Here is an 11,243-nt window from a genome sequence, read left to right as displayed (position 1 = left end):
ATCGAGATCGGAGCAAAAACGAAATGGAACAACAAGAACACGAGAATATACGTGGTTCGGCGTAAGCCTACGTCCACGGGAGAATAACGAATCGATTTACTTCAATCACTATCAAGAACTACAATCATACAACAAGATCACACACTCAAGAACAAGCTACTCCCTCTTCGCATATGAACTCATATCACACCGAAGACTATACAAGCTAGTTCCTCACAAAGATAGTGTGTATCTCTCACTCTAGCCATAGATTGTTGTTATGATTCCTCAGCTGATTTCTTTCTCTCGTTTCTTCTCAATGAGCTCTTTGGATTACGGCAATATTTATAGGGAGTGTAAGATAGAGTAAGATCAGTTGGTGTAACTGATCTCCAACTGCTCCATGCAACGGCTTCTTGCTCGTTGTAATTGATCCTTCTATTGCCAACCTCTAAGTGCCTCCGTTGAACTCATTGATTCATTGGAGTGTTTGTATCAGCTCAAAATACTCTTAACAATCCTCCACCTTTTGAGATGATACAACACTTCTTTCGATCATCTTGTTCTTTGTCGATCTCATGTCCGAGTAGCGCCAATCTTGACTATTCTTGTCAGCATCCTGACTCCGAGAATCATCCCCAGATCCTCCTTTATCACTTCCTTGATCAGCCACAACGCCTCCACCGGACGATCGCCTCCACCGGACGATAAAACCTCCACCTAATTTGAATCTTCCCCGATTCAGAATTGGAGTTGCTGATCCCCAGAGATATAACACATCTCTCATGAGTGATATCTGAATTTCTGCCAAGATTATGCCACCTTCATCGCTTAGGATCGCTGCTTGGACCACTAACGAGCACGACGTCATCGACGTTGCTCTTACTCATCTTCGCATCTCTCATTGAGATCTCCAACAGACCGAGCTGCTCCTTGAGTAACTCGTCTTCAGACTTTGCATCATGCAGCAGATTGATTCTGAAGTATACTTCTCTGATTCACATGCTTGCTCAGATTCCCTTGATCAATTTTAAATCGCGCACAAAAACTTCGTCGGACCAATCTGAAAGGCCTTTCATCAAACAGCTTCTGAGCATCAAATTCAACAGCCCAACCTTCGGCCTACCTCCCGAAATAACCATTCCCTGGGATATCGCGTTCGCCTCCAGCGTCCTCCCGATGTCTCCGAGGCTAGCTATCAAACACGAATACGACGCCAAATTGGGGCGATAACCCAGCGTCTCCATCTGAGAGAGCAGAGCCATGGCGTCGTCGTCACGCCTCCGTCCTACTCGAGTTCCTTTTTGACGTGCCTTGCGATTATTATCATCCAAGCAATCACATTCCTCTCCGGCATTTCTTGACGACGGCCTATGCTGCAACCGCATTTTGTAACCGTTTCCACTTGGATGCACCGTTGGAACCTCAAGAAACCCTTCATTCGTCAATTTACTTCTCTTTCAGGCATTTCGTCGAACACCATCTTTGCACCATCCAAGATATCTCACCATCGTCGTCTGCCTCTGAAGCATCATCTCATCAAGGCTCTCATGGCCTTCAATATCCATCAACATCATCATAGGCTTCGGAAATGAGTTGCATATCGCCATACTCGATCCCATTATGGATCATCAGTATGAGCAACGATCATTGAGCGAGCTACACCAACGATCACCAAGAACTTCCCTCTTTCTTGATCGATGAACCTTCGAGCTCTCTCCACAATGAATCGCCAATGCAGAAAACTTCTCAACAATATCGCTCAAAGCTGCACGAACCAAAACTGACCACACCGTCGTCCCCTTCAACTGACGTGATCAAGAACTCAATCTCCTTCTCCAAGACCGCTGCATTCGAGACGCTACTTTCAGCATCTCCCTCCGTTCTTCATCTCCGACTTCTTCCAACGATTCTCCTCGTTCCCACAGACGGCGCCATTTGTTGGAAATCGAGATCGGAGCAAAAACGAAATGGAACAACAAGAACACGAGAATATACGTGGTTCGGCGTAAGCCTACGTCCACGGGAGAATAACGAATCGATTTACTTCAATCACGATCAAGAACTACAATCATACAACAAGATCACACACTCAAGAACAAGCTACTCCCTCTTCGCATATGAACTCATATCACACCGAAGACTATACAAGCTAGTTCCTCACAAAGATAGTGTGTATCTCTCACTCTAGCCATAGATTGTTGTTATGATTCCTCAGCTGATTTCTTTCTCTCGTTTCTTCTCAATGAGCTCTTTGGATTACGGCAATATTTATAGGGAGTGTAAGATAGAGTAAGATCAGTTGGTGTAACTGATCTCCAACTGCTCCATGCAACGGCTTCTTGCTCGTTGTAATTGATCCTTCTATTGCCAACCTCTAAGTGCCTCCGTTGAACTCATTGATTCATTGGAGTGTTTGTATCAGCTCAAAATACTCTTAACACTCCTGTCACATCAGCTTGTCACATCAACTGGACATCAAATAGCCCTCACATAGCCTTCACACTACCTATCCACATCACTAATAACAATTATATAATTTAATTTACACTCGTATCAACATACGGAATTTAATTTACGAGACAAATACGGAAAATTCGAGTAATAATATTAAAATTTCAAAAAGTACAATAATTTTAAAAAAATACATTTAAAAAAATTACATAAATTTACATAAAAACTAACGCCTTGCAATCCTCCGCGCCCACAACTCTTCAACTAAATCCTCTGCGAATGAAAATGACGTTCAAATCGCGTATATATAGTGTTTTCAAAAGAAAAAAAAATAAAAAATAAAATCTGACGCCGGTTTGACGCCGATCCGGGACCCACAATGACGCCGTGAGGATCGGCGTCGGAACCGGCGTCATCGCGCGAATCGGCATGGCCACGCCGATTTTGACGCCGATTTCGCCGACGCCGGCTCCAATGGTTCGGCGTCGGTGAAAAATCGGCGTCGCGATTTTGACGCCGTTACTGGATATGCTCTAATGAAAGAAATGGGGCCAAGATAATTGGTTGAAATGTGTTCCCTCAAATGGCTCCAAAGCTGTGAGAGAAATGATTTTGATTAGAGAGTAATAATATGGCCCGTCACGTGGGTATCATATTCATTGGGCTTAAACAAAATTACACTTTATTTCCATGTGCAGGGGTCTCCTTTCTCATATTCACATTATTTCTTGTTTTAAGAAATCCTAATTTTTGTTTAGAAATCCTATATTTTATGGTTTATTCCTCTTAGAATTTGTTTTATTGTCAAGTATCACGATTCAAGCAAGGTTTAGTACAATGGTGGGTGCCGTAATTTGTCTTCAGTTTGATGCGACGTTGTGATTTTTAAGTGTCAAGGTTGGTTTTGATACTCCCTCTTCCCGTAGAAATAAGTCATTTATGGTTGACATAGATTTTAATGTATAATTAGTAAAATAAGAGATAAGAAGAAAAAGTAGTTGAAATTGTGTAGTGGATGGTAGGACTAGGACCTATAAATGATAAAGTAAATGAGAAGGCGAAAAATATTGTTATTAATAGATATGGACTATTTATATGGGACAGACGAAAAAGGAAATATAGTTTACTTCTATGGGACGGAGGGAGTATTATAGTTAGTTTGGCATGAGTGTATAATAGGTTACTCCATCCGCGAATAGGAGTCTCGTTTTTCCATTTTTATCCACCGTAAATAGGAATTCCAGTTCACTTTTACTATAAATTGTAATACGGACTCACATTCCACTAACTCATCCCACTCATATTTCATTTAAAATAAGAGGGGACATCTTTTTTAGTACATCAACTATCCCAAATGAACAAATTTGGTCTGTAGCATTTCATAATATCTTTTGAGGTCCATCAACTATATGTTAATATCAATTCAACTATTTTTTGGCTATTTCCAATATTTTCATGACCAAAGTACTGTTGAGGCCATGAAGGGCAATTCAATCTATTTCCACTAACTTTTTCGACCTACTCTTAAAATAATATATATAAGTGGGATCTATATTCCACTAACTTTTTCGACCTACTTTTTTCTTAACGTTTATTAAAATTCGTGCCGACAATAAATGAAACTACTAATGACTGACGAAGGGAGTATATCCTAATATTGTACGCAATGGAGCATTATTTTGTGTATCAAGTCAAAAGTGAAAAAAAATAAAATAAGTATATTTCCAATGATTCGAGTTATACTTGACCTAAGATAGTGCATACCAATAGTGGAAATTATCCGAACCAGTTTCAACATGAAACGCCTTGGTACGATTGAACTCATTTCATACTAAAGAGCTTCTAAATTTTTTCATATCACAGTTGATTGTAATTTATTAAAATCAAGTTGATGGATAACATTTTATTTAAGTATTTATTTAGTTTAACTCTTCACGAATTTGATAGTAGGACCAAATAACGAAATATATTGGGGTACTGGATTTGAGTTAGTTTATAAAATTATGAACGAGTCTTTTCTCATCTTAAGATATAGCCAATATGAAAATGAAAATTTATATATTCTGATAAAAAAGACAAGAAATTGTATTGAAAAAATATACATAGAAGAGGTGGGGTCGTATAGACTTGAAAGTTAAACTAGCTAGAGGCCCATTAAGCTCCATAGAAATGGGCTAAATATGAAACAAAAATACTACTCTAGCAGCCCAAATATAGAGCTACCGGCCCCTTCCAATCAAGGCATTGAAAAACATTCAGACAAGTACTCACTTGAGACTAGGAGTGGCTAATTCGGTCTCCGGTCTGAAAAAATCAGGTACCTGCACCCGAAATAATCCTAAGACCCCAGCCAATACCGAACTCGTTCTTTTGGGTGCTTGATGCGGGTATCCGAATCAGACTAGTTGTATATCGGAATACCTGAAAATCGAAAATGGTAGAAGTCAAGTGCTTGTGTGTTGGGACACTAATTCTCTTAAAGTATTTTTAATTATATAAAAAACACTATTAGAGGAGAACTAACCAGGCTGTGATTGGAATGATAGTACCATTGACAAGGGTAAACTCTTGTTACTAGTAATATTGTTCTTGAGGTGACTATTTTTTCACACAATACATTTTTGGAAGTACGCACAAGAAGAGAGAAAAACTTCCTCTTCTGATTTTAGGTAGGAAACATAATTGAGGTTGGTCTAACATAATTAAAAACAGAAGATTTAGAAATTAGATTAGAATTTAGCAAAAAAAAAAAACAATAATTAAATTATAAATAACTCCAACTAGTTAATTAAAAATAGTCTAAACAGTGATCCTATAAAATTAGATGTTGGATGCCCCCAATTATTTGATCGCCAGAGCATCCTTGTCGCCTCCTCCTCCCCTTCTACCGCCATCGTCTCTTTCCCCTTCTTCAATCCTTAAATACTAGCACCCTTTTATTATAATTCCATGCTTTGGTGGTTTCGAGTGTGACATCTTCCGTAACGCAATGTTAATTGTTAAGACATCTTGGTTAGGATAGTGAGACATTTTTCATAATGCATCATCATCATATGTTAGACCAGCGGCGGATCTAGGTGGGGTCGCCGGCTCCGGTGAATCGCCTGGAAACGCCTTCAATCAGCAGCCGACCCCACAGTCTCTACATCTCTGCCCGGTCTTCAACATCAGTTCTGGCGGCCAGAGAAGAAGGGTCCTGTTTCCTATATTAGTTATATATTGATTGCACGATAACTTTAGCATAAGTTTCAACATTAATATGATATCTTTACTTTTTCTATAAGGAGAATTTATCATTTTCTTTTTCAACTTTGTAGTAGGAGTACTAATCAATAATTGGTTGTATATTCTTTTCTCTAATCCGTAAATTCATTATTATCCTATTTTAAATAAACATAATAATTAATATACTGGTTATTGATTTCATTATTTTGCTTTATCTTAATGAGACTATATTAAAGTGCTATAGTATATCATAAAGGATTATTAGTTGAATATATTTTGACTTTTGGTAATTTTATTAAATATATCCAAACTATCACATGATAATTTTAATAATTATATTTAGTTGTTTTTAGATTTTGAATACTCATTGAAGCCAATGATCATGTACAACATAACATAGTGCTATTTAAATTTTAATATTTTTTATTAAAATTATTATTTGAATATATATTTTCTATGTTCTAAATAGTTGAGTTATTTTTTTGATTTTAGAACGTTCCACTATAATAATGTCATTTTTTCTTAATCTTCGCGTCGAAAGAATATGACTCTACTACAGCAGAACAGAGGAAATATTAATTATCTCATTTATTCCGACCCACAATTATCAGTTTCTGGATCCGCCATTGTATTTAGACATACAAGTGCAATGTACATTAATACATAAAATATTGAAGTAATTAAATGGAATAAGTTACAATCCAGTTGCTTATATTGCTTACAAGAAATGAAGTATATTAAAATGGAATAAGTTAGTTGCTTATATTCTTTACAAGAAAATAGAGCGGCATATATTTGCCATAATAAATTAATTGTATTAGCAAAAAAAGGATAAACAAATCTAATAAGAGCATCAGCAATGGCTCCCGTCCCGGCGGAATTCCGACCGACGTGCCGGAATTCTGCGGCGGACGTCCGCCATTGTGCATGGTATGCACGGATACGGAATTTCGCCGAGGACACCGCGGTTCCGCGGCGTTACGCGGAATTCCGTCGCGACGGGCGTGCGGACGTCCGCCATTGCGTTGACTCCTACGGACGTCCGCGCGGAATTCCCGTTTATTGCATTATTTTTTTTTAATTTCTATACATACGGCTCGTTGAACTCATTTCATTCGCACCACTTGTTTTAACAAGTTTCTCTCTCTATACATTTCTTTTATATATCCGGAATGACTAGTAGTGGTAGTGGTAGTGGTAGTGGTGGGCATTATGAACACATGATGCGTCTGATTCATGCACGTGTGCGGGAATCAGTGGAGAGGGAGGAACAAGCGGCCTTGGCGCCGGCAGTACCTCGACCCATCCATCGTCGAACTATAATACCCCGGGACCACCTCGCTGCCCACGCTCGGTTGTATCAGGATTACTTTGCGTCGGAGTCACGGTTTGGGGAGAACCTGTTCCGGCGACGGTTTAGGATGCATCGTACGCTCTTTCTGCGTATCGTGGGCGCTTTGAAGCGTCGATACGGGTATTTCAGGGTGCGGGAGGATGCGGCTGGTAAACCCAGCCACACGCCGATTCAGAAGTGCACTGTCGCAATCAGGCAACTGGCATACGAAGGCGCGACCGACATGTTCGACGAGTACCTCCACATCGGCCAGACGACTGCCCGCGATTGCCTAAAGTATTTTTTTAGGGCGTTAGGGAGATATTCGGGGATAGGTATCTTCGGAGGCCTACTCCCGAAGATTATCAGGCTCTGCTGGATATGCACGGGAATCAGCACGGGTTTTCGAGGATGTTAGGCAGCATAGATTGTATGCACTGGGAATGGAAGAACTGCCCCGCTGTCTCGAAAGGGATGTACACTACTAGTTTCAAGGCCAAGAATCCCACGATGATCTTTGAAGCGGTAGCTGACTACCGGCTATGGATTTGGCATGCCTATTTTGGAGTAGCCGGGTCTAACAACGACATCAACGTCCTCCAGTCGTCGCCCTTTTTCAACGAGCAGTGCATGGGCGTTGGTCCGGCCGTCAACTTCGTTGCCAACGGCAACCAGCACAATATGAGCTATTATTTGGCGGATGCGATATACCCTATGTGGCCCGTTTTTTTGAAGACGATCAGATGCCCAGCAGATGAAAAGAAGATATATTTTGCGGGTCGCCAGGAGGCAGCGCGTAAAGATGTGGAGCGGGCATTTGGTGTGCTCTAGGCTCGATGGGTGGCAGTGAAGGGTCCAACACGGCTGTGGTATGTTGACAGCATCGCCGACATCATGTACGCATGTATTATCATGCACAACATGATTGTCGAAGATGAAGGTCCATCACTGACTGATTGGACCAATGATGATGCTGGTGCTGCGGGTCCAAGCCTCGGTGTGGCCACTAGCAATGTACGCATGGGGATACCCCATGACGATGTCGATCAGGTCCGTGCATTTGCCGACATGCGCCAAAGACAAGCCCATGTTCGGCTCCAGAACGATATTATTGAAGAAGTATGATAGCAGAGGGGCCGTCGTTGATGTAGTTTTTAATTATTGAAATGTTGTTTTTTAATTTGGTGAAATGTAAATTTTTTTTTTTTTTTACTTAATGGAATTTTTTCTTTATTTGTGTCGAAATTTTAATTCCATAAATTGTTTAATTTCGGAAATTGTTTAATTTGTGAATTTGTGGTATTTTTAATTGTGTGAAGTTTTTCGGGATGTCCGCCACTATGCAGTGAGAAGTCTTTATGACGTGGCTGTGCAGTGATAAGTCTGTATGACGTGACAGTAGGTCTGTATGACGTGACAGTAGGTGTTTTTGGGAATTCCGCGGTACTGTTGCTGATGCTCCAAACCTCCCCTAACACCGCCTCTATATATCGTGATGCTCCAAACCTCCCTAACACCGCCTCTATATATCGGATAACAGGAGAGAATCAATCGCCATTTGCTTAACCCTAATAATAACTCCACCAGTTCCTCCTCACTCTCTTGTCGCCGTAGCACACCTGTTGGAGTGTTTTCTCTCACCAATATTTGCGATTCAGCTATTTCGCACATAACTCGGAAAAGGTTCGATCTTTAATTTTTGAGAAATTTCAGTTGATTTTGATTGATGGTTTGTGAGTATATTTTTTCTTAATTGATATGATTCTGGAGTAATTGGTTCACTATATTCTAAATTGGTCTGTTATAGAGAGGAGTTATAGAAAGTTGAAGAGTTTTGAGTCCAGACGCAGCGGAACTACATGGAAGATTGGGGTACTTTTTTTTGTCGATTTATTTTTTCAATTACCTCGATCGATTTTAGGGTTGTTGAATTGTAGTAATTTCTTTGTTCGTCGTGTTCATCATTTATACAACTCGTTTCTGTATCCTATTTGATCGATGGCTTTGGCTTGTGTAAATTGGGTTTGCTTGTGGTTGATCTCTGACTCTAGATTTGCTATAACTGAATCTCTCTCAGATTGGTTAACATTCTTTCTTTCTGTTAGCTATTTTATCAACAACTTTCATCATATGATTTTGGCTTCTGATAATCACTTTTCCAAAGGAGATGCTTTTGATATTTGAATTAGTTATGCTAGTTTCATCAGTAGCAAAGTTCCAATTCTCGGAATTCATGATAAAATTACCAAAAATTTGGGTTGAGGATCTGAACATCTTGGCATGTTTAGATCTCCTGTGATTTCTAATAAATATGGATTGTAACAGTTTGACTTTGGATACCGATTATTCTTGCTGAAACTGGTCACAGTAAGTCTCAAGAGTTATCTTTGAGTCAATATGGATAACTCTGACTGGACAATAACAAGATGTTTGTTGGCTTTCACAATTAGACTACACCTAAACATCTCGTCTTGTTTTTTGTAGAGTAATGAATGTAACTTGGATTGCTCTGTTACTTTTCCAATATCTTAATGTGATGACCCTTTTGTGCTTCAGAAGATGAGCCTGTTCCAGATCTCCTAAGCAAAAAGGAGCTTCTGAAGAGCAATTGGGATGATGAGGATTTGGATGAAGATGGTATCAAGGATTCTTGGGAAGATGAAGAGGAGCCTGCGAAGGTACGCTAAGAACTATGTGGTTTCATTGCTGCTCTTAATTTTCTTGTATGTTATGGTACTTATCATTATCCAAATTTATGTCATCAGCCGCTTCCACCTCCTGAAAAGGCTGTTAAAAAGACTGCAGCAAAACCAGAAGAAAAGAAGGTGAAAGCTGTTGAAGCCATACAAGAGGTGCCTTTAGATCCTTTAGAAGAAAAGCTTCGGCAGCAGAGGTAGTCTTATGCTTTACATTTGAATTTTTTGGCCATCTTCATTCTCGTGCTATCAAAGTTGAAGCAATACTTCCTATCATTCTTTTTGGCTCATATTTCATACTAGAGTTTCTATTTTTAGTTCTTGCAGTTGTGGGGGTTGGGGTGGTTGACATCATTGAACTCCGAAAGAACCAGTCATTGAACTTCCATTATCTGCAGTCACAGATTTATAACAATGCAAATAAATATTTTTCATTAACTTCAGTAACTAACATGGAGTATCTATCAATACACGTGCTTTGTTTCTACAGGCTTGTTGAGGAAGCTGATTTTAAGGCTACTACCGAATTGTTTTCCAAGAAGGGTGATGAAAAGACTCTGGATAATTTTATTCCAAACAGCGAGAGTGACTTTTTGGAATATGCAGAACTGATCTCTCATAAACTTCGTCCATATGAGGTTCGTGATATTTGCCTCACTATACCCGTTTATTTTGCATTTTTTGTATAGAAGTGTGATGACATATACATTTTCTCTATTACAGAAAAGCTATCACTATATTGGTCTGCTCAAGTCCGTTATGAGGTTATCATTGACTTCATTGAAAGGAGCAGACGCCAAAGAAGTTGCCTCATCCATTACTGCAATTGCAAACGAAAAGATAAAAGCTGAAAAAGAAGCCAATGCAAGCAAAAAGAAGACAGGTTTGACACTTCTCAGTTGCATTCTACATTAGCGAATTTGGTTTGTCGTGATAGTAGTTTTATGACAAGTTATATATGTTGCTTACAGTTGGAAAGAAGAAACAATTGCATGTTGGCAAACAAGAAGATGATGCAGTGGTGGTTGATGGTTATGATGGTTATGATGACTATGATTTTATGTGAGCCGACATTGTTTCCATATGAGCATATGAAGAGAATTTTGCAGCCTGTTTCATGTCCCTAATTGGAGGTTGGATTGTAACATTTTTTGTTTTTTGATGGAATAGCTGAATAAGATCTACTTCGAGATTTTGTTTTAATGTATGTTGACTGGATGGTGGTTCGTTTGGGATATCTATACTGTATGTGTAAAATTTGGTACATAAGGAGTTGTAATTCATTATTCTAGCTTCCATTACCAACTAGACCAAAAACTTCTGATTTGGATATTTTGTCGAACATCTATTTCTTCGTCTCTGCATAAACTATACATTTGTGTATGATTAAGTGCTTTTTTTTGTCTTGGTATTTGAGTGGAAAGGCGTCGTTTGTGAGTTGGCATGGTTTCTTCAAATTCTTGCTCTGGTTTCTTCAAATTTCTTGCTCTTGCTATGATTCAGTAGGACATTCAAGGATAGAATTGCATCAATTCTTCGCCAATCTTTACAATTTA

At 39.3% G+C, this 11,243-nt stretch overlaps 1 protein-coding gene across 1 annotated transcript; it reads left to right on the top strand.

The window, feature by feature from the left end:
- The first annotated feature begins 8,511 nt into the window (after positions 1-8,511).
- Positions 8,512-11,070, top strand: LOC121742473 (eukaryotic translation initiation factor 3 subunit J-A-like). Its single transcript, XM_042135612.1, has 7 exons — positions 8,512-8,674; positions 8,799-8,863; positions 9,548-9,669; positions 9,757-9,884; positions 10,178-10,325; positions 10,411-10,570; positions 10,659-11,070. Exons 2-7 carry the CDS (start codon positions 8,851-8,853, stop codon positions 10,751-10,753), a joined length of 666 nt encoding a protein of 221 aa, XP_041991546.1. The 5' UTR covers positions 8,512-8,674; positions 8,799-8,850; the 3' UTR covers positions 10,754-11,070.
- Positions 11,071-11,243: the final 173 nt, after the last annotated feature.

Source organism: Salvia splendens, chromosome 7 (genome assembly GCF_004379255.2).
Source record: "Salvia splendens isolate huo1 chromosome 7, SspV2, whole genome shotgun sequence".
Taxonomy (NCBI): Eukaryota; Viridiplantae; Streptophyta; class Magnoliopsida; order Lamiales; family Lamiaceae; genus Salvia; species Salvia splendens.
This window is presented reverse-complemented; position numbering and strand designations above follow the sequence as displayed.